This window comes from Choloepus didactylus, chromosome 7, assembly GCF_015220235.1.
Source record: "Choloepus didactylus isolate mChoDid1 chromosome 7, mChoDid1.pri, whole genome shotgun sequence".
Taxonomy (NCBI): Eukaryota; Metazoa; Chordata; class Mammalia; order Pilosa; family Megalonychidae; genus Choloepus; species Choloepus didactylus.
Genome location: NC_051313.1, coordinates 115,058,886 through 115,083,564, shown reverse-complemented (window position 1 = coordinate 115,083,564; position 24,679 = coordinate 115,058,886). Strand labels below are relative to the sequence as shown.

Sequence of the window (24,679 nt, the reverse complement as noted above, 5' to 3'; positions counted from 1 at the left end):
AAAAAAAAAAAAAATGGGGCTAGGCTGTAAACAGCAGCACCAAGGGTTTATCAGTTGACAGCACTTTTGTCAGCAGGTCTCCCCTTGGCCGTACAAGTAACAATGGAGAAAGCACATGTGGGGGCCATCAGAACACAGTTCAGACAACTAGCTCTTATGGAACAAAAGTCAATTCCAGCTTCTCTGAGACAGAAAAGAAGCACTCTGCATAAAGGTGGTGATGTAGTGTTCTGATAGTTTGCTGACAACGGAGTTAAAAGACACTAATACTCTGCCACTTTAAATTATAAGTCAAGTATGCCTTAAAACACACCACAGAGTTCCAAGACTGTTCTCACACAGTTTATTTAGAAGTTTACAAGTTAAAACATGGACATTTCCTCCTAAAATGAATCACCCCCTGCCATTCCTCAGCACACAGGCTCTACCACCACCCCTGTCACTTCTCTCTACCTGGATTCCCCATACCCTCTTGAAAAACATGGTGACCAAGACCCCAACTATTTGGTAATACAAAAAGTCTATAAAGTTATACAAAAGAATCCCATTTACTTCCTTTTCACTAACACTATGAATGCAAGATTAAGGGGCAAACACATTACCTTCATCCAGAGTTGAGACTTCCCTAACATTCTTCTTTTTTCTTTCCCTAAGACATTAAAACCCAAAGCAGTTTCAAAAGACTAACTCTGATAATCCATTTTGCTTTTCTGAATGGCTAAGCTAGGATATACTTTCCTTTGATCTTAACTTCCAGACTGGCAGAAGGCAGTCTCCCAGCTGTAGCTTGGCCATAACTCTGCAACAGGCAAAGTTACCACACAGGTGCAAATGATGCTTTAAGAGTTATCAAAATTTAAAAAAAAAAAAAAGTAATAATGCATTAATACGGAGCCTCCATGTTTTTCTGATACAGCAAAATTTCTCTAGAGGTGGTGGCAGCTGTGAAAGAGAAGGCACTTTGTGCTAAAATTCAGAGGGTCTCTCATGAGAGAATGCCACAGCAGAGAGGCTCAGCTGGCCCAAGTTGCAGGCAACCCTTTAGAGTGGGGAAGGAGTCTCCCCCAGGAAGGCATCTGCAAAGGAAAAAACCTTCAATCATGATTCCAAGGCAAAATGGTTACTTAAACTTGGGAGAGGAGAAATACCAAAAGAGAAGACAAGACACAGTTGTACAAAGGACTGAGGAGTGAACTTTCCAAGGACTTGTAGGCTTACTCTGTACTTTCTACTGGACTGGTTCCTTCACCACTTCCAAGGAGATCTTGCAGGAGCAGGAGCAGCACCTTGGCCAAGAATGTTCCAGGCCTCCCGCCTCTGCCTGGGCTTTCCTTGATGTGTTCCCAGGAATAAACTGAGTTCCTGTTGGCAGCATTCGCGAGTATTGCTGGTCTGTGGCAACATCTGCCTTAGGGGGATTTTGATACAGCCATGAAGTGAGTTAAGGGTTTTCCACATGATCCAGGATTCCTTGGCAATGCCCAATGGCTTTCTGGGCCTTCTAGAGCAACAATGGATCAAGATGGTATCCCATCAACACTCAGAAAAGCAGCATGAGAATTTTAAAGGGGGGAAGGGCAGAAATAAATCAATGGATTGAGGATCTTTATCCTAGTACCATAAATAAAGTGCACCATGAATGAAGGCTATAAAAAGAGACACCGAGGTATAGGGAGAACTACTGTCACCACCTCCTAAGAGGAGGGTGGATCAATTCCTTCAGCCAGAGTGCTGGCTGCTGAGACTTTCATTATTGCTTTATTTCCTTAGTACTGTGGGACTTTTAGCCACAAAAAAGAAAGAAATACTTGGTGGGCTTGGCAGATAGCATGTCACAAAACCACAAGAATTGGCTGATACTTGATGAGTGTATGTTACAATCTCAATAATGTTGGATGATGGCTGTTTTTTTCCCCTTCATTCTCATGAACTTAGGAAAACTCAAGTTTTTAAAAATACATATCAAATTGGCTCATGCTGCTTCTAAAGAAGCTGTTTATGGCTGATGTAGTAGAAATAGTTGTATTTGTTCCGTAAGTTTTCAGATGCATCATGGAAAAGAATCCATTTACTATCACATTTCAGGAGACTCTACATGACATATCGTGGGTTCCATAAAACTTCTTGGAAGCTCTTTATAAAGAGATTATGTGACGTTGTATATAAAGAACTCTGCTTGATTTAGGATTCCAAGACAAGAGTACTATTTTGCTGCCTTCATATAGGAAGGTATTGCCCCCCGCGCTGTCAGGCCCTCAAAGCGCTTGTACGTGTAATTGATGAAGACCCAATCTTTGTTCTTGTAGTCAGTCTCAGGGTGATTGCTTGTGGCCACTGGGAAAGAAATAGATGTGAGAATTGATTCACTGCATCACCCCGATGGACTACTCAGTACTGAAAACATGACATTCTGAAGAACATATCAGTTTCTATTTGGGAAAGGTTATTTTTCACTCTGTCAGAATTTTCTACATTTCTTTGCTTATGTTTTTTAAATTTCATATTTCCACACAAACATTTTAAGCTTTATTTTCCCATTCCTTTCATTTTGGGTTACTTAATCTTTAATTTAACAAATAATAGCAAAAGAGCAGATCATTGTGACTTACCCACGCAGCTGAGAAATCCAAACATAGGATTTTTTTTTTTCAATTTTCCATTCAACAAGGTCTCACCACTACCCAGCATTAGCACTGGAAAAATACTTACAAAGAACCTGAAGAACTTAAGTTCCTCTCTCCATGTTCTTTACCCTGATCTGTAATCATTCCAAAACTGAAGGGAAATAATGTGCTCATAAGGTAGCAGTAGTGGTGGTGATAGTATTACCTGTTGGCTTAAGAATATCAGATTCTGGAAACTCATCGAAGTTTGAGGTATCATCAATGCTTTTGATTTCAATAGATATTGCAGCAGGTCTCTCTCTGCCAAGAATAGACATGCCAAAAATTACTATGGTTTATAATCATAAATGTCATACTAATCAAGTCTATCTCCAAAAAAGATCCCTAGTCTGACATGGGGAAGACTGTCACTGACAGGTAGTATTTCTTTTCTCTAAAAAGCTGTGAATGCTGACAAGCCAAGACAAATGACCACACACAATCAAAATAATTTACAATAAAAAATATAAATAGCTCAATCATTCATAGCTAGGACGAAAGACAGGGATAATAAGGAGAAACTAAAATCCAAAGTTATTGTACTCCCTGACTGCCTGCTTTGTCTGTTAAAAAGGGAAAATGGACCTCGAAGTGTTCCTTTATCTATGGCTCTGCCCTTCTTCAATTGGAGGTGCCAACAAATAAGAGGTGCCAACGAGTAAGAGAGTAACCGAAAAAGCAGCAATAATGAGGTAAAGGCAAAAATCACAAGGATGCAAATCAGAACATGGTTATGCAATAGATGACAACTTCTTCCTTGTCTGTTTAGCAACCAACGAATGCTGAATGAGAAGGTCTGGAACCACACAGCAGGCCGTCCAGGAGCTCATCGCTGTGGGCAGCAGTCTACTACTCCCCCACCCCCCACTGTAAACATTTGCATTCTCCCTCTCCACTCCCTCTGCATTGCCCTCCACCCCAATTCTTCTTCCACTCCCTTACTCCTTTCTCCATCTCCCAGTGATAGACCCCCACAGACAGTCCTGGCCCCCAATGCCAGAGGGAGCTGAGTTCTAGGTAAAAGCAAGGGCAACACAATTCTTAGATGCCAGGGAACCCAAAGTCCACTTCTCTTTGTAAGTAACTATTGGCTTAAACAGATCCCATGGCACATGGCTGACAGGAAGCCCCACTCCCAATCCTTACCAAGAAGGAAAGGAAAAGATGCTGAATTTCTAAGAAGCTCTCTTCCCTTACTTGGCTTGCCAATAACTGTGCTTCCAAATCAGTATTTCGCAAACTACAGACTTTCTGAAATAATCCTGAAAGCCTTTATTATGAATATACCTGATATGTTCCCAGTCAACGCCTTCAAAAAAAGAATTACTTTTGATTTCCTCAACACCAGGGGCTCCAATTCTATGTTCCCATTCACAGCAAAATCTGGAAAAGACAGAGGCCTTTCAGCACACCTTAAGCAGTCTCTTCAGGAAAGAAAAGCAGTAATTCTCTCGTGTTCACTTTTTTTTTTTTCCTAAGAAAGGAATGGGCAGAACAGGGGCAGACCCAGGAGATACTGAAACTTAAAAAAAAGAAAAGAAAAGAAAAGATCCATTCATGTCAAAAAGGCTGGGGGGTGTTGGGTTACTCTCTGACTAATACCTCAAAATTAGATCCTTGGCTTTCTCAGAGATGGGAACTTCTGGAGGAAAAGTCAAAGTTTCTTTCCAGTTCATCACCTTCTTATATGTTTCTTGAGGGGTCTCAGAACAGAAGGGTGGGTAGCCTGTAATAAAAAAAAGGAACCTCGGAGACTTTACACCCCAGAACTTTGACTCTGACTGAGATTACTTTCCCATTTATCTTTAGTGGCCTTCCCTCCATGACATGGACAGGATTGCCACTCATCCCAGAAAAGAAAACCAACCTTTCATTTTTCCCCAAACTCCTAAGCCTAAAATGAAGTTGTGCCTTTGATTAGAGAACCAGCTAATAGCTGGAGCTGGGAAAAGAAAGGAAAACATAAGTAGAGCTGCAGGTGTTGGAATCACTGTGCCCAAAGAAGAAATGAAAAGATGAAACAATATCATTAAGAAATGACTTCATCCTAGAGAAATCCTTATATAGGTAAAGTGCCAAACAAGTTGAGTAAGAAAAAAGCAGTTTTCTAAGTGACTGCAATGCCTCTTTTTGAGAACTCTAGGCAAACACACCCATACCATATTACCCCATCTGCCCTTCACACAGGGTTCCTCCACCTCCATGGGCATCCATCCAAACCTCCTGAAGACAACATAGCCAGACAGACACCACACCCAGTAGTCCACACAGACTCACTCGCTACCACCATGGATATGCAAATGGCCACCTCCCCTCAAGACATATCCTCTAAAATACACAGATGTACCATCCAAGTAAGAGGGAGAGGTTAAATGGTCCTATGCTATGAAGGCTTTGAGAGAGAAAAGGGAGAACAAATTAGAAGTCAAGACTGAGGCAATGCTCAGTTACAGTGTTCTGCATACAATGGATGTTTAATAAATGCCAGTAACTAAATGAATTGCTAAATGGAAAGGATGCAAGAGTAGAATAAAGAAATACATGATAAATGATCAGCAAAGCAACCACAGGATGCCTGTAAGCCCGAGAATATACTGGGATATACTTGATCAAAGAGTTGTCTACCCTAGGAAACTTCACTTTGAAGGGCAAGGGGTGGAGGGGAGTGCTTAAATCATACCCAACTGAAATGGACTTTAACATCAATTTAGGGGTCTCTCTTGGCTGCACAGTGAAAGTCCTCTGAAAGCATGCAACTTACCAATGAGCATCTCATACATGATCACCCCAAGCGACCACCAATCACAGAGCTTGTTGTACCCGGTCTGCATGAACACCTCAGGAGCAATGTAGTCGGGAGTGCCTACTGTGGAGAAGGCCTGAAATACGTACCACATGTCAGGGAGACCCAGCCAGGCAGGAGGGGGCCCAGAGCTCATTCCAGAGACCAAAGTCCGCAAGGACCACCTTGGGCTACCCCCAACCTAAATAAGCAAGACAGCCTGGCAGCTAATGTCAAGCCTGAATTGCCAGAGCACTTGCTCTTTCCAATATGAACAATAAAGCTTTGTTACTGGGAGGAGAGACCCTTCCTAAATACAACCAAACCTCATAATTCACTGGCTCAAAGGTGTCTCTAGTACCAAATTTACTGAGCACCCTGTAGTGCCAGGCTCTGTACTTAGTAATATGTTTGAGTCTATTTAACCCTGATAAAACTTCTGCAAAGAGGCCCTTATTAGCCCAGCTTTGCAAATAAAAAAATCTGATGTTCAAAAACAGCTACATGATTTTTCCCAGGCCTCAGAACTAGTTGAATGGCAGAGCCCAGTTTGGAAATTAAATCTCTTGCTCCAAATCATCCTTCCTTCCACCATATAAACTCTTTTGATTCGAGAAAATCATAAACGGAAGCTTTATAATCAAAAGCTCAAGTTATGTCCTATGGTCAGAGGTTTATAAATGTCCACTTACCAAATGTAATCATTTAGGTAAATGGTTTTTACAGAAACATTTTCTGAATTCCAGTAAACTTACTGATATATCACGACTGTAAAATACTAGAAGTACAAACACAGCCTTCCAATGTGTTAAATATTTGAGTTTTACAACATATAAGGCTCTAATTTAGGTGTCTTATGTACCTTTTAAAATTAAAAATTACAGCTGTATTGTCTTTTAAAAATATTTATTATGAAATATTGCAAACATATAGGAAAAAAAGCACAAACAATAAGACACACATGTACCCAGTAACCATATTAGAGAAACAGTAACAATCTGTATTTGTCTCAGATCATTCATTTTTAAAAGAAATGAAATTACTGAAACAAAGCTCTGCTCCATATATCGTTTTCCTCCCTCCCCACAGAGGTGAACACTACCCTTAAGTTGCTGTGTTATTCTCCTATGAATATGTTCACAAATAAGAAAATATTACTTTTTGCATATTCAAACTTCTAATTAAGGATTTCATACTGCACTAAATTATTCCACAATGCCACAACTTGCTGTTTTTACTCAACATTATGATTTTGAGATTTATTCATGTAGCTCTAAGTCACTCATTTCTCTGCTATATACTATTCTGTTGTATGAATAAGTCACAATTTCTTTACCCATTCTCCTGTAGATGGACATTTATGTTGCTCCCAATGTCTCACTATGGCAAATAATACCTGAATAAATAGTCTTGTAACACCTCGTTTAGGTGTACATGCAAGAATCTCTCTAGGGTATACACTAAAGGTAGTATGGCTGGGCCTTGGGCTGTAAGCATCTTTAGCTTAATTAGCTATGTTCCAGTTGTCCTGCAAAGTGGTTATACATATTTAAACTGCAACAGTGGGGATAAGCTCCTCGTGCTCCATATCTCACCATACTTGGTTTAGTCAGATTCTTTTGTTTTTACCAATCTGATGAATATGAAAACTGGGGTCTCATAACTTGCATGTCCCTTAGTTCTAATAAGGTTGAGCACATTTTCATGTTACTTAGTCACTCAGTTTTCTTTTTCTGTGGATTCCTGTTCAGATTCTTTCCTTATTCATTTTTTCAGTTGTGTTCTCTCTTTCTTATTAAATCATGGGAGTTCTTAAGAATTCAGAATACAAATTACATATTGCAAATATCTTCTCCAAGTCTGAGGCTTCATTTTTATTGATTTTCTTAAATGATGTAATATTTGCTACATACCTAAAAAAATGTATGATTTAGGAATTGTAAAGCATAACAATGAAATTAATACACACAAATTCAACTGAAGAACCAAAATATTATCAATATTATTGAAGTTACACAAGTACCTCTCCCCAGTCTCGCCCTCTGCCTCTCCTAACCAATTTGCTGAATTTTATGTTTATCATTCCTCTGCTTTTAAAAAGAAATTATACTTAGCCACATGTGTCTCCCTAAATGATATTTTGAGTTTTGCTTGTTTTTGAGCTTTATCAAAATGGTATAATTCAATATGAAGACTTCTGCTATTTGATTTTTCCCTTCAACATAATTTTTCTAAAATTGATCCATGTTACACATAGCTGTAGTTCAATTATTTTCACTGTTGTAAAATATCCTATTCCACAATATAACCATTTTTCTATTGACGGACAACAGTTATTTCCAGTTTTGTGCCATTATAAAAAATGCAAGGAATATTCTTATACATGTCTCCTGGGCATATGTGCAAGAATTTCTCCAGGGCATATGACTGGGGATAGAATTGCTGGGTTGTAGCACATGCAATTAAACCATGTAAAGTAATTCCAAAAGTTGTACCATGTGGCTTGTCTTTTCCTTTTGTGTCTTTTGATATACAGAAGTTTTGCTGTTGTTGTTGTTTTCCTTTAAAGTAGCAAGATAAATCAAGTTTTTCCTTTATGGTTTGTATTTTTTGCATCTTACTCAAGAAATCCTTCTTTACTCCGAGGTCATAAAGATCTTGGCCTATATTTTCTTCTAAACTTTGTAAAGTTTTATTTTGATCTAGAAATTATTTTTACATATACTATAAGGTATGAATCCGTCTTTTTCCATATAGAGAACACCACAGTGTTTTCTTCAAAATACAAATATCAAATAACACAAACATCAGATTTTTTTTTTAAGCTTTAAAGTCTGAAATATGGATTGGACCCTTCCCAAGAAGCAGAAATATTTTCATTCTAATCATAAATGTCAATTATGAAACTAGATTTATTCAAGCAAAGCTTGTTTAAAGACTTCTATTATAAAACCAGAGATCTCTCGCCACAGGAAAAGAATACCTTCAGGATACTAACGCATTAAAAAAACTCTTAGAGTTATCAAATATAATCAACAGCTTGCCGAAGACTGTGCTAGAAGGGTAATGCTCTCACTGTGGGGAAACCCCCATGCGTTTACTTTCATTTTACTGCACTTTACTACCTGTTGGTGCCATTCCCGTCTAGGCACTGCCCTCTCCCCAGACTTTTGTCTGTTTTCCATACTGGGATGTCCTCCAACTCTTAATGCCTAAAATTGTGTGCCATTCTTTTTCCTTTTGCTGTCTGGGTATTTATAATGTCTATTAGGGCTGCACTCTAAAAGAGCTTTGCTGGTTGTTAATAGTCATTTCAACACATTATGTGCTCTCACCTTAGGATTTTCATGTTAGGATTTCAGGGAAAATAAAGCAATTTAATTCCCAACTTAATCACTTCTGTGAATTCTAAATTATTTTAAAAATAGACTGACAAAGATTGGGTACCTATATGTACTTCATCCTTTACCTCTGTGGTTTAATAACTTACAGCAGACTCATGCCTATTTCCTAATCAGTTACTGGGCCTAAGGTTAGCCAGGACCACACAGCTGTTTAAAACATTACAATATGATTTCAGCAGTCAAGGAGTGACGCTAAAGCCTCTATTTCCAATGATTACCAATGAACTGAAAAGTAAGACACTGGGTGAGCAATTACATATGTTAGGCTTAACCTAGAGAGATGAATTAATATTCATAAATGAATGGGATCACTTATGGAAGGTCAAAAGAACACATGTTAATTGCATGGAACTTTGAATAGGAAGTGAGATACGGTAGATTAGTATAGGCTGGAGTGAAATAGTGACACATCCCAGAGTAATTTGGGCAGATAATAAAAAATATATTTACAGCCTCCCCCTCCCCAGCTCCGAGGATCTGGGGGAAGGTGCGGATGTGTTGGACATCCTCACGTGGACTGGTGTTGATGTTGTCACAAACACTGGGACTGGCGGTTTGATGTGCTGAGCCCTCGATCATGGGACTTGCCCTTATGAAGCTCGTTACTGCAAAGGAGAGTCTAAACTTGCATGTAGTTGTGCCTAAGAGTTTCCCCCTGAGTACCTCTTTGTTGCTCCGATGTGGCCCTCTCTCTCTCTAACTGAGCCATCTCGACAGCTGAACTCGCTGCCCTCCCCTCTACGTGGGACCTGACTCCCAGGGTTGTAAATCTCCCTGGCAATGCAGAATATGACTCCCGGGGATGAATGTGGACCTGGCATCGTGGGACTGAGTGTATCTTCTTGACCAAAAGGGGGATGCAAAAAGAGACGAAATGGTTTCAGTGGCTGAGAGATTTCAAATGGAGTCGAGAGGTCACTCTGGTGGACATTCTTATGCACTATATAAATAACACCTCTTAGGTTTTAATGTATTGGAATAGCTAGAAGTAAATACCTGAAACTACCAAACTCCAACCCAGCAGTCTGGACTCCTGAAGACAATTACAGAATAATGTAGATTACAAGGGGTGACAGTGTGATTGTGAAGACCTTGTGGATCACACCCCCTTTATCTAGTGTATGGATGAGTAGAAAAATGGGGATAAAAACTAAAGGACAAATCGGGTGGGATGGGGGGATGATTTGGGTGTTCTTTTTTCACTTTTATTTTTTATTCTTGTTCTGGTTCTTTCTGATGTAAGGAAAATGTTCAGAGATAGATTGTGGTGATGAACGCATAACTATGTGATCATACTGTGGACAGTGGACTGTATACCATGGATGATTGTATGGTGTGTGAATGTATTTCAATAAAACTGAATTTAATTAAAATAAATAAATAAATAAAAATAAAAATAAATGTTTGCCTATACAGTGACATTTTACTGGTGAATGTGTACTATTTAAATAGTTTCGAATATACTATCAAGGTAAATGCAATAAAATTACTTATTTTCAAGCTTGTCAGTCATAATTGTATATGTATACATACTCAAATACTTACAAAAGTAAGTCATAAACATTTCCTTTATACTCTCTCCAATTTTTTATCACCAAGTTCTTTTTCCCACTGCAAAGTAGGAAAGGGCGGACAGGTGAATTGAGGAGTCCTGATTTGCCTAAGTTTGAGAACCACACTGCCTTGAAGTTCTAAGTAGGTATTTGTATGCAATTCTGAGACTCCTCCAACTGAAATGTAACTCCTGAACCACCATAAAAATAGGAAAAATATGGGGCATGAAGGAAAGGAGTTGTAAATGAAAATGAGGTCAGAACCAAGACAACCTAATATTATCTGCCCTCCTCCAGGGTACTACTGACATAAAGGCACTCTATTAAGATAATCTCAAAACCAAGGGATAAGCTACAGACATTTATGCAATGCAAAGTTATATACATTTTTTAACTTATTCATACTTGGTTTGTAGCATTTCAGAAGCCACAGATACAACTTACTAGCTGGCGTCTATTTCTTTTCCAGGTTTCTGCTTTCCTTTTGGAATTCATGTTCTGGAAAGCTAAAAGTGGGAAAAACAAGTTTTAATCAAAGTTCAGACTGGAAAGTTTCACTACATTTTAGGTTTTCAGGCTCTGGTTCAAGCCACGTAAGACCCTAAAGTTGTGCTTCTCTGTCCATACCTCAATAACTCTTGATGACACTCTTCCCAACAAGTCTGAACCAAAATCAAAGGCTGTAAGCATTAATTCAACAAATCACAGGGCGTTCTAAAAAGCACTTCCATGTCACTCATGTGCTAGATAGGACATGGACAGGCCCTATTCAGTATCAAAGGGAATCCAGACTTAATCATAAGCAAAGGTCCCAAAGACAGCCTAAGACATTCACAATTTCTCAAAATTACCATCAAATTTCTAAGAATAGTTACTGTTCTACATTTCAGGAACTACTAAATTTATGATATATTATTTGACATAGGCTCTCTAGGATGAAATATAATTTTACCATATAGTTTTTATGGTTTGATAGTGCTCAAGTAAAAGTAACTTACATAAAGATAAAACTCTTTATACCAGGACAGAAAGAAACACCTAGAATAAATCTAGACAGGAGCTGTTCCCAGGACTTTTTCCTCAATACTTTGCCTGCCCCATATTCATCCCCAATAACCTTGCCAGCAGAGCCCCGGATAAAGCCTTTTTTTATTTTTAATAAAAAATTAATAAATGTTTTTTTATTTCAACATCTGCCTTAATACATTCAGCAGCACTCATTTTGCCTAACCAGACAACAAATTCACAGTAAAACCTGGGAAGGGATTTTTTATTTTATAAAGACTCATACTGTTAGAATCTCCTAATCCATCCTGCATTATTTGGTCACCAGAAGAATGGCTCTTTGAGGCCTAGTTAAGGGAAATAAAGGCCAACATCACTACTGACACTTACTGAAATCACTAGGGAGGCTGTGGTTCAGATTCCTATAAAATTCTGTCCTATGTGCTTTCTTCAGTCCTGTGCAAAGGCCAAAGTCAGAAAGTTTCACATGGCCCTGTGGGGAGAAAGAAACAAGGTAATGGACGGATGAACATTCACGGATGTGGAACAGAACATCATCTCCCGGCTTCTTCAGCGTCTATTATACTGTATCTATTATCCAGTATACTGACTTTTCTTCTTTTACAACAGGGAAAAACATGTAATGGCAAATAAATTTCTTAAATATCACCCCAAATGCTAATACACTAATAAATGATTTTTCTTTTTGCATATTTTCATCTATGTCCAAATAGAGATTTTTAAATATAGCTGAACCTTCCACATCCCCTAGAGATAATTTTACTATTCCTTAAACTAATCAATCAAGTAACCTCTGGGTTTCTTTAGGGTCTTAAAAAAACCACCATTTTTTATGTCTACATAATATTCACCTGATTTAATACATCGTTGATTACCTACTCATCCTCATAATCCTGGAAGTTACATTCCATCTCCAATTTTTTGCTCTTAAGTAATGTGGGTTGTGAACACCCTTGTAACAGAGAAGGACTTATTCCCAACCCAACTGGGCCTGGCACAGAACAAGGTCCTAATAAATGGTTGTTAATGGTAAGTAAATGAACAAGTCTTCATTCATACAGCTTTTTCTCCTTTTGAATTAGTTCATAAGGATAAATTTCATTAGGATAAATTCCAAGGAGTAGACTATTCCAAAGACAAAAGAAATAAACATTATTTCATAGTTCTTTATAAATGTCATCATACCATATTCCAATTATTAGTCTCTGACTTCATAATTTTCTTAAAGGAAAACACACACCTCCTATGAGCCAGGCACCATGGTCAGTGCTTTAAGTATGTGATGTCATCTACGTAACTCCTAAGCACCACATCACACTCAGAGAAGTTAAGTGGCTTGCTGAAGAAATGGCAGAACCATAGCTAGAAACCACAAGCCTGGGCTCTTTTGCCATAGACCAGGATTACTTCACCTCCCCTTTTTCATCTGGAAAATAGGGATAATGATACCTTCCTGGCAGGAAATGATGAGAATTAATGCATGTAAGGCTCCAAACATAGTGCCTGGCACATAACTAGCCCTAAGTAAGAGGTAGATGTTCTCTTTTTTGTTTTTTTTTTAACTTTTAATTCTGAAATAATTTCAGATTTTCAAGAAAGTTGTAAAAACAAAAAGCAATGCATACCCCCCCCCCCAGATACCCAGATTCACCAACTATTAGCACATTTGCTCTGTCTGTCTTCTAAATATTTGAGAATAGGCTGCATACATCATGATCTTCTAGTACTTAGCACTTCCATGAACATTTCCAAGACAAAGACACTCACTTTGGTAACCACTCTAAGCAAAGTTATCAAATTCAAGAAATTTAATATTGACGTTAAGCTTAGAGTTCATATACCAATTTTTTCAATTATCCAAATAATGTCCTTTTGGGCATTTAATTTTCCATATCTAGATCCAGGCCAGGATCATGTATTACATTTAACTGTCATTGTCTCTTCAGCTGCTCTGTTTTTTTCAATTGTGGTAACATATATACAACGCAGACCTTCCCACTGCAACCGCTCCCAAGCATACAATTCAGTGGCATTAATCACATTCACAATGTTGTGCTACCATCATTAATACCAAAACTTTTCCTGTACCCAAACAGAAACCCTGCACCCTTTATGCATTAACTCCCCATTCCCACCCCACTCCTGGTAACCTGTACTCTACTTTCTGTCTCTGTGAATTTGCTTATTCTTGTTACTTCAAGACAGATGTTCTTGAGGTGGTGAAGTTTTTAAGTAGATAAGGGGGAATCCTTATGCTCAGGGATTCACATTGCTCAAGGTCACACAATTAAAAGCGGTGTGGCCAAGATTTGAGACCCAATAACTTCAATGTCTGTGGTCTTTCCACATTACCATACACACTGCCTTCCTTCAGGAGATCCTCAATCTTTAACAAACAAATTTCCCATGGTACAAGGCTCAAGGGGTGCTGCTCAGACGGGTCAGGCTTTGTTTTGTTTGCTTGTTTTTTAAAAAATCCCATTAAGTTCGGCTGTGTGTGTGTGTGTGTGTGTGTGTGTGTGTGTGTCTATAAGCAAGATCAACTGCCAAACCAGGACAGCTTTGAACCTATTAACCAGTATCTTTTTTCAGACTTGCAAATATCTGAAAATACATTTGCAAGCCAAGGAACAGAGTTCAACTTACAGTTCTCTTAATTACATGTTTTACCTGGACACGTCTGAGAAAGGAGTATGTCCTAAAAAGCAGTCCCTGGAGCAAATGCTATTCAAGTCTAGACTTTCAGGGAACTCCGAAGCTATTCTGAGTAGAAAGCAGGAACTCAAAACGTCTACATTTTCACTTCTACAATCTATGTGACTGAACACATAAATTAGCTTGCTTGTGAGAACATTTTATTATAAGTCTGAGCTAGCATATTGTGAAAAGCAAATCTGTACCTAGCAGGGTCCCCTACTCCTCCTTAGCTAAATTACGTCCCCATGTTCTTGGCCTTCAATATGTTTGCCAAATCTGAACGTAGACTGCAGGGGTACAAATAAGCTAGCACTATGGCACCTGAGGTAAAGGACCAGGTCATCTAAACTCAAGACCACACAAGACAGAACCAGTGGCTTATTAGGAATATATCTGAACTTAATGACACAGGAAAACACTCTAATATAGCATTAACTTGTCAAAAGCAAGCTACTTAGTTTTTTTTTTTTTTTTTTTTTAAATCATCATTTTATTGAGATATATTCACATACCACGCAGTCATACAAAACAAATTGTACTTTCGATTGTTTACAGTACCATTACATAGTTGTACATTCATCACCTAAATCAATCCCTGACACCTTCATTAGCACACACACAAAAATAACAAGAATAATAATTAGAGTGAAAAAGAGCAATTGAAGTAAAAAAGAACACTGGGTACCTTTGTCTGTCTGTTTCCCTCCCCTACTTTTCTACACATCCATCCATAAACTAGACAAAGTGGTGTTTGGTCCTTATGGCTTTCCCAATCCCATTGTCACCCCTCATAAGCTACATTTTTATACAACTGTCTTCGAGATTCATGGGTTCTGGGTTGTAGTTTGATAGTTTCAGGTATCCACCACCAGCTACCCCAATTCTTTAGAACCTAAAAAGGGTTGTCTAAAGTGTGCATAAGAGTGCCCACCAGAGTGACCTCTCGGCTCCTTTTGGAATCTCTCTGCCACTGAAGCTTATTTCATTTCCTTTCACATCCCCCTTTTGGTCAAGAAGATGTTCTCCGTCCCACGGTGCCAGGTCTACATTCCTCCCTGGGAGTCATATTCCACGTTGCCAGGGAGATTCACTTCCCTGGGTGTCTGATCCCACGTAGGGGGGAGGGCAGTGATTTCACCTTTCAAGTTGGCTTAGCCAGAGAGAGAGGGCCACATCTGAGCAACAAAGAGGCATTCAGGAGGAGACTCTTAGGCACAAATACAGGGAGGCCTAGCCTCTCCTTTGCAGCAACCGTCTTCCCAAGGGTAAAACTTATGGTAGAGGGCTCAACCCATCAAACCACCAGTCCCCTATGTCTGTGGTCATGTTAGCAACCATGGAGGTGGGGTAGGCGAATACCCCTGCATTCTCCACAGGCTCCTCAAGGGGGCACTACATCTTTTTTTTTTTTTTTTTTCCCCTTTTTTGTCTTTTTTCTTTTTTTTTTTTTTTTTTTTTTTTTAACTTTCCCTTCTTTTTTCAAATCACCTGTATGAAAAAAAAAGTTAAAAAGAAAACAAACATACAATAAAAGAGCATTTCAAAGAGACCATAGCAAGGGAGTAAGAAAAAGACAACTAACCTAAGATAACTGCTTAACTTCCAACATGTTCCTACTTTACCCCAAGAAAGTTACATAATATAGCAACATTTCAGTGAACTTGTTCCTACTACAACCATCAGAAATTAACAGACCATAGTCATTTCTGGGCATCCCCAGAACGTTAAATAGCTTATCTGTTCTTCCTGGATTATTGTTCCCCCTTCCTTAATTGCTCTCTACTGCTAGTTCCCCTACATTCTACATTATAAACCATTTGTTTTACATTTTTCAAAGTTCACATTAGTGGTAGCATATAATATTTCTCTTTTTGTGCCTGGCTTATTTCGCTCAGCATTATGTCTTCAAGGTTCATCCATGTTGTCATATGTTTCACCAGATCGTTCCTTCTTACTGCCGCGTAGTATTCCATCATGTGTATATACCACATTTTATTTATCCACTCATCTGTTGAAGGACATTTGGGTTGTTTCCATCTCTTGGCAATTGTGAATAATGCTGCTATGAACATTGGCGTGCAGATATCTGTTCGTGTCACTGCTTTCCGATCTTCCGGGTATATACCGAGGAGTGCAATCGCTGGATCGAATGGTAGCTCTATATCTAGTTTTCTAAGGAACTGCCAGACTGACTTCCAGAGTGGCTGAACCATTATACAGTCCCACCAACAATGAATAAGAGTTCCAATTTCTCCACATCCCCTCCAGCATTTGTAGTTTCCTGTTTGTTTAATGGCAGCCATTCTAACCGGTGTTAGATGGTATCTCATTGTGGTCTTAATTTGCATCTCTCTAATAGCTAGTGAAGCTGAACATTTTTTCATGTGTTTCTTGGTCATTTGTATTTCCTCTTCAGAGAACTGTCTTTTCATATCTTTTGCCCATTTTATAATTGGGCTGTCTGTACTATTGTCATTGAGTTGTAGGATTTCTTTGTGTATGCAAGATATCAGTCTTTTGTCAGATACATGGTTTCCAAAAATTTTTTCCCATTGAGTTGGCTGCCTCTTTACCTTTTTGAGAAATTCCTTTGAGGTGCAGAAACTTCTAAGCTTGAGGAGTTCCCATTTATCTATTTTCTCTTTTGTTGCTTGTGCTTTGGGTGTAAAGTCTAGGAAGTGGCCTCCTAATACAAGGTCTTGAAGATGTTTTCCTACATTATCTTCTAGGAGTTTTATGGTACTTTCTTTTATATTGAGATCTTTGGTCCATTTTGAGTTAATTTTTGTGTAGGGGGTGAGGTAGGGGTCCTCTTTCATTCTTTTGGATATGGATATCCAACTCTCCCAGCCCCATTTGTTGAAAAGACCATTATGGCTCAGTTCGGTGACTTTGGGGGCCTTATCAAAGATCAGTCGGCCATAGATCTGAGGGTCTATCTCTGAATTCTCAATTCGATTCCATTGATCTATATGTCTATCTTTGTGCCAGTACCATGCTGTCTTGGCAACTGTGGCTTTATAATAAGCTTCAAAGTCAGGGAGTGTAAGTCCTCCCACTTCGTTTTTCTTTTTTAGAGTGTCTTTAGCAATTCGAGGCATCTTCCCTTTCCAAATAAATTTGATAACTAGCTTTTCCAAGTCTGCAAAGTAGGTTGTTGGAATTTTGATTGGGATTGCATTGAATCTGTAGATGAGTTTGGGTAGAATTGACATCTTAATGACATTTAGCCTTCCTATCCATGAACATGGAATATTTTTCCATCTTTTAAGGTCCCCTTCTATTTCTTTTAGTAGAGTTATGTAGTTTTCTTTGTATAGGTCTTTTACATCTTTGGTTAAGTTGATTCCTAGGTACTTGATTTTTTTAGTTGCTATTGAAAATGGTATCTTTTTCTTGAGTGTCTCTTCAGTTTGTTCATTTCTAGCATATAGAAACATTACTGACTTATGTGCATTAATCTTGTATCCCGCTACTTTGCTAAATTTGTTTATTAGCTCTAGTAGGTGTATCGTTGATTTCTCAGGGTTTTCTAGATATAAGATCATATCATCTGCAAACAATGACAGTTTTACTTCTTCTTTTCCAATTTGGATGCCTTTTATTTCTTTGTCTTGCCGGATTGCCCTGGCTAGCACTTCCAGCACAATGTTGAATAACAGTGGTGACAGCGGGCATCCTTGTCTTGTTCCTGATCTTAGAGGGAAGGCTTTCAGTCTCTCACCATTGAGTACTATGCTGGCTGTGGGTTTTTCATATATGCTCTTTATCATGTTGAGGAAGTTTCCTTCAATTCCTACCTTTTGAAGTGTTTTTATCAAAAAGGGATGTTGGATTTTGTCAAATGCTTTTTCAGCATCTATTGAGATGATCAATTGATTTTTCCCTTTCGAGTTTTTAATGTGTTGTAATACATTGATTGTTTTTCTGATGTTGAACCATCCTTGCATGCCTGGAATGAACCCCACTTGGTCATGGTGTATGATTTTTTTAATGTGTCTTTGGATTCGATTTGCAAGTATTTTGTTGAGGATTTTTGCATCTATATTCATTAGGGAGATTGGCCGGTAGTTTTCCTTTTTTGTAGCATCTTTGCCTGGTTTTGGTATTAGATTGATGTTAGCTTCATAAAATGAGTTAGGTAGTGTTCCATTTTTTTCAATGTTTTGAAAGAGTTTGAGTAAGATTGGTGTCAGTTCTTTCTGGAAAGTTTGGTAGAATTCCCCTGTGAAGCCATCTGGCCCTGGGCATTTATTTGTGGGAAGATTTTTGATGACTGATTGGATCTCTTTGCTTGTGATGGGTTGGTTGAGGTCTTCTATTTCTTCTCTGGTCAGTCTAGGTTGTTCATATGTTTCCAGGAAATTGTCCATTTCTTCTACATTATCCAGTTTGTTGCCATACAGTTGTTCATAATATCCTCTTATAATTTTTTTAATTTCTTCAGGATCTGCAGTTATGTCACCTTTTTCATTCATTATTTTGTTTATATGGGTCTTCTCTCTTTTTGATTTTGTCAGTCTAGCTAGGGGCTTGTCAATCTTGTTGATCTTCTCAAAGAACCAGCTTTTGGTGATATTTATCCTTTCTATTGTTTTTTTGTTCTCTATGTCATTTATTTCTGCTTTAATCCTTGTTATTTCTTTTCTTCTACTTGGTTTAGGATTGGTTTGCTGTTCATTTTCTAGCTTCTTCAGTTGATCCATTAGTTCTTTGATTTTGGCTCTTTCTTCCTTTTTAATATATGCGTTTAGTGCTATAAATTTCCCCCTTAGCACTGCTTTTGCTGCATCCCATAGGTTTTGGTATGTTGTGTTCTCATTTTCATTCGTCTCTATATATTTAGCAATTTCTCTTGCTATTTCTTCTTTAACCCACTGATTGTTTAGGAGTGTGTTGTTTAACCTCCAGGTATTTGTGAATTTTCTAAGTCTCTGATGGTTATTGACTTCTAATTGTATTCCATTGTGGTCAGAGAATGTGCTTTGAATGATTTCAATCTTTTTAAATTTATTGAGGCTTGTTTTATGTCCCAGCATATGATCTATTCTGGAGAAAGTTCCGTGAGCACTAGAAAAGTATGTGTATCCTGGTGATTTGGGATGTAATGTCCTGTAGATGTCTGTTAAATCTAATTCATTTATCAGATTGTTTAGGTTTTCAATTTCCTTATTGGTCTTCTGTCTGGTTGATCTATCTATAGGAGAGAGTGATGTGTTGAAGTCTCCCACAATTATTGTGGAAACATCAATTGCTTCCTTTAGTTTTGCCAATGTTTCTCTCATGTATTTTGTGGCACCTTGATTGGGTGCATAGACATTTACGATTGTTATTTCTTCTTGCTGAATTGCCCCTTTTATTAGTATGTAGTGGCCTTCTTTGTCTCTCAAAACATCCCTGCATTTGAAGTCTATTTTATCTGAGATTAATATTGCTACACCTGCTTTCTTTTGGCTGTAGCTTGCATGAAATATTTTTTTCCATCCTTTCACTTTCAATTTCTTTGTGTCCCTGTGTCTAAGATGAGTCTCTTGTATGCAACATATTGATGGTTCATTTTTTTTGATCCATTCTGCGAATCTATATCTTTTAATTGGGGAGTTTAATCCATTTACATTCAACGTTAAAACCGTGAAGGCATTTCTTGAATCGGCCATCTTATCCTTTGGATTATGTTTGCCATATTTTTCCCTCTCTCTATTAATATCCTTTATTGTACCCGTACCGAATCTCTTTAGTACTGAACCTTTCTCCAAGTCTCTCTGTCCTGTCTTTGTTTCTCTGTCTGTAGGGCTCCCTTTAGTATCTCCAGTAGGGCAGGTCTCTTGTTAGCAAATTCTCTCAGCATTTCTTTGTCTGTGAAAAATTTAAGCTCTCCCTCAAATTTGAAGGAGAGCTTTGCTGGATAAAGTATTCTTGGCTGGAAATTCCTCTCTCTCAGAATTTTAAATATATCGTGCCATTGCCTTCTCGCCTCCATGGTGGCTGCTGAGTAGTCACTACTTAGTCTTATGCTGTTTCCTTTGTATGTGGTGAATTGCTTTTCTCTTGCTGCTTTCAGAACTTGCTCCTTCTCTTCTATGTTTGACAGTGTGATCAGTATATGTCTCGGAGTGGGTTTTTTTGGATTTATTCTATTTGGAGTTCGCTGAGCATTTATGATTTGTGTATTTATGTTGTTTAGAAGATTTGGGAAGTTTTCCCCAACAATTTCTTTGAATACTCTTCCTAGACCTTTACCCTTTTCTTCCCCTTCTGGGACACCAATGAGTCTTATATTCGGACGCTTCATATTATCTATCATATCCCTGAGGTCCATTTCGAGTTTTTCAATTTTTTTCCCCATTCTTTCTTTTATGCTTTCATTTTCCATTCTGTCATCTTCCAGGTCACTGATTCGTTGTTCAACTTCCTCTAGTCTTGTACTATGAGTGTCCAGAATCTTTTTAATTTGGTCAACAGTTTCTTTAATTTCCATAAGATCATCCATTTTTTTATTTAGTCTTGCAATGTCTTCTTTATGCTCTTCTAGGGTCTTCTTGATTTCCTTCATATCCCGTACTAGGGTCTCATTGTTCATCTTTAGTTCTTTGAGTAGCTGCTCTAGGTGTGTCTCTTCTGGTCTTTTGATTTGGGTGCTTGGGCTTGGGTTATCCATATCGTCTGGTTTTTTCATATGCTTTATAATTTTCTGTTGTTTTTGGCCTCGTGGCATTTGCTGTCCTTGATAGGGTTCTTTTAGGGTTTGTAGACCAGTTGAAGTCCTTATCTCTAATTTATCAGATCTACAGCTTCGTGGAGTACACTTTCTCTAACTAACCAGCAGGTGGCGTCCACGAGCCACCTGTTCTCCACAAGCCAGATCTCCCCTGCTTAGCCTTTTTGGTGAGTGGGGGAGTGAGTCTTGTGGGGCCCAATTGGTGTCCCAAGCTTGCGTGTGTAGTTGGTGTTGCCTGCCCTGTATGTGGGGCGTGTTTCTGGGCAGTCGGGGAGGGGGGGTGGCCCTAACAATCAAATCTCCCTGATGATCCTAGAGTTTTAAAGCTACTGCAATAGTCTAATCCTTCAGTTCAGTCCTGCCACAGTTTGTCTCTGCTACTGACCCACAAGTCTTTGGTATTGGCGTATGGCTCCTGAGACTTGCAAGTGGGCCCCTCTTCCAGGCTGTGCACCCCGGGTCCTCTGTTGAGGGATGACTGTGCTATGTCACAGGTGAGTGCCGTCCCCCCAGGGCAGTTCTGGGCTGCTGGGCTGTGTTGGGAGGCTCCCAGTCTGCTCAAATGATGGCTGAATGGGGCTCTGTTAATTCACACTGCTCCCCCTTCCCAGCTCTGGGACATTCAGCTGAGGTTGCAGGGAAGGCTAATGTCCACGCCCAGTTTTGTGGTGTGTGCCTGTTATTTGAAGCACTTCCGTCACACTGGGTTGTCTGGGGCAGCTCTGGGCTATGGGGCTGGCGATGGGCAGGAGTGTTTCCTGTCCACCAGGATGGTGGCTGTGAGCGGACACCCCCCTTTTCTTGGGAAGTTGTGTTGTTTAGTGAATTTTCTCAGCCACTGGATTATTGCCTTTTGTCTCAGAGCTCTCTTATTTCTGCTCTTGACTTGACGTGCCCAAATTTCAATTCTTTGAAGCTTTCTGTATTGAGCTTCTTAGAGTAATTGTTTTAGAAAAAGCAAAAAGGATTTAAAAAAAAAAAAAAAAAAAAAAAAAAAACGGCCCTCCTCAGAGATCTAATGGGTTATTGAAATGCTAATAGACAAAGCAACCAGGGCCATTAAGGAAAGGTGCCCTGGGCAGAGAGATCAGCCTTGCTTCGGGATTTGCATATGCGCCTCAAGGCCTGATCTCCGCCCTTCCCCTTTCTGTGTTCACCAGAACTCCAAAAATCCTCTGCTTTTACTTTGGAGCTTCTCGTGTTGTTTTCCTTCTATGCCCGTCTCCTCTCTGCTGGGCTGGCTGCTCTCAGAGTCTCTGGTGTCTGGCCTCAGTCTATCTATGGTTGGAGTTTGAATCAGTAGAATGAGTTTCCGATGAGAGCAGCCACTGCAATTCTCCCTTCTCCTTCCTGGAGCTGACAGCCCCTCCTCCCCCAGGACTGAGCCTGGCAGGGAGGGGCGCGGGTCCCCTGGCCGCAAAAACTTACAGATTTCGGTGATCTCAGCAGTTCCACGTTTTCATGAGTGTTGTATGAAGTATGCCCAAAGACAGATTGCTCTGTGGTGTCCAGTCCACGCAGTTCCTGGCTTTTTACCTACTTTCCTGGAGGAGTAACTAAAACATACAGCTCACCAGTCTGCCATCTTGCCCCGCCTCCGCTACTTAGTTTTAGGCTACTAATTTTATGTATCTTATTATCAAAAAAAAAACAAAAAGTATTAAAGCTAGTTTAACAAAATAGTGTAGTGGTTATCTTTGACTGGTTAGATTATAGGTGATTTTTCTTCTTTAATTCAAATCATCTATTATGAATATGCATTATACACATAATGAAGGAAAAAGCTATCAACCAGAAGAAATTGTCTGACAAGTCTCCTGCACTTCTAAAACAGAAAAATCAAGATTTTTGAAAAAAGTAGGCAAAAATCCCAGGCATTTTGTAATACTTATGAAGAGACAGCAAGAAAAAAAACACCCTAGATATTAAATTTACTTTTCTCCTTAAAAGAAAAATTCAGTCAATACAAAGTTCAGTGTAACAGAATACATTTTAGAATCTAGAAGCTGCAGGGAACTTTAGCATATTATAGATAAGAGTAAGGTCCAGTGTCAAAAGATTTGTCAAAGGTTAGCCAGCAATTTAGTTATCCACACAAGGACTGTCTTTTAATTTGCAGTGAGCAACTAAGCTTATTTTCATGTCTAAAGATAAAAATAAACAGGCCATAAAAGAGGTTGAACAGGACTCTTTAAGCAGAGGACAAACAATTTGGAACCTGGACTTTGTAATGTTTTTTTTCTTCTTTGTGGGTTTTGTTCGTTTTGTTTTGTTTTGTTTTGTTTTTGGCCTTACTTCCTGGTTTTTGGTTAGTTCCTCATAAACTGACAAGGTTGCCCAACAAAGGATTCTGGATCGGTGATGAATTAGTACAGTTAATAATATGCTAAGGGAAAATGATTCTTTTGGTTTTATCATTAAAAAAAAACAAACCCTCCTAAATCAATTTTGTTCTTCACTATTTTCAAGAATATCCTATATTTTTTAAGAGGCGCATTCAATCAAATTGTAGAATCATAGTATATGATTTAAGCCTTTCAGAGAAAGGAACTTACAGCAAGCTTACCTAACAAAAATGAAAAAACCCATAACAATCTTAACTGTGATTATCATAGCTGGTAAATGTTAAAGCAGAGGCTGCACAGCTTAATCAATACACATTGTTCACACAGCTTACACCCATGGATACCTTGCTGTCCAGGAGAAGGTTGTCTGGTTTGATGTCTCTGTGGATGAACCCAAGCTGGTGAATAGAGTCTATGGCTAATACTGTTTCTGCTATATAAAACTGAGTCTCCTCTTCTGTCAGAGTGTCTTTTTTCATCAATAGGGTCATCATGTCCCCTGAAAACAAAAAGATACAAATTCACCACACACACACACAAATAACACATGAGTGTCAGTTTCCTGATATGGCTTCCCTATCTGCCAATATAAGGCAGTCCTAAACAGGCCCCTGCTGTGTTCCAGAAAATGACCCACGCTACTAATGTGAAGGGAAATACTAGGTGGTTTTTAACATTTAAAGGGCAAAAATCACAGTCACTGAGAACAAAGAACTTTCACACCTAAGCTGACTATTGAGCTGTAATTTCCATTTTACTTTTGAGAGAAAAAGGAGATTTTTCCTAACACTAAAGAAAAAGTAAGTTTGCAGTTTGTTTAGGATAATTTTTCGGACTGGGAGAAAAAGCTACTTTATTTTTTACTTTGCACAAATATCTGCCAACCTCTCTCTTCATATCTAGGACTAAACGGCACATCCACATATGCGGCATTGCCATTGTTATAGTGAGATATTGAACTGCCAAATAAAAATGTAAACATTTTGGGGTTGCTTTAAAAAAGCTCTCCTATTTGTATTCACAAAACACTAGAACACAAACAAATAAAAAGGTAGAACACCTAGGTAGCAAAGTGTTAGTCAACAAAAACTAAAAACAAGCAACCGAAAATTCTATATACTGGAATGTGTAATAGCTGCCTCCCAGAAGTACACTTTTAATACTTCCCAAGATCAGTGTTTTCTTTTTTTCCTCCAGTGTTTTATTAGAGATATTTAAATATACCTGAATATGCTTTATGCAAACTTTTAAAACACATCAATATTTTAGCAGTTAACCTCCTTAATTTTCTGTAAAGTCAAAATTTTGTTATTTTTGCTTAATATCAACATAAAATGGCAGAAAGAAGATTCTGATCTTAACACAACAGTTAGACAAAAGCAAAGAAAATGTGTATAAGTAGTTTAAAGCTAAGAGAAACAAGAAAGAATCAGTTTAGACTTCATATAAAGCCGCTTATGTTAGAAAACAGGAAAAAGAGTTAAAGAAATC

The 24,679-nt window shown here is 38.6% G+C and overlaps 1 protein-coding gene across 3 annotated transcripts in view; it reads right to left on the bottom strand.

Annotated features, from left to right (window-relative positions):
- Positions 1 to 326: 326 nt before the first annotated feature.
- The window catches only part of STK38 (serine/threonine kinase 38), a 50,641-nt gene continuing 26,288 nt past the window's right edge, over positions 327 to 24,679 (bottom strand). For 2 of the 3 annotated variants that reach the window (XM_037844282.1, XM_037844281.1), the window contains exons 7-14: positions 23,533 to 23,687; positions 11,798 to 11,900; positions 10,847 to 10,908; positions 5,425 to 5,542; positions 4,266 to 4,389; positions 3,951 to 4,046; positions 2,830 to 2,924; positions 327 to 2,334 (exon numbers count right to left, since the gene is read on the bottom strand). In XM_037844282.1, coding sequence (XP_037700210.1) covers positions 2,204 to 2,334; positions 2,830 to 2,924; positions 3,951 to 4,046; positions 4,266 to 4,389; positions 5,425 to 5,542; positions 10,847 to 10,908; positions 11,798 to 11,900; positions 23,533 to 23,687 — 884 coding nt within the window. In that variant the 3' untranslated portion in view covers positions 327 to 2,203. The remainder of the gene's footprint in view (positions 2,335 to 2,829; positions 2,925 to 3,950; positions 4,047 to 4,265; positions 4,390 to 5,424; positions 5,543 to 10,846; positions 10,909 to 11,797; positions 11,901 to 23,532; positions 23,688 to 24,679) is intronic. The other variant, XM_037844284.1, reaches the window with a different exon arrangement.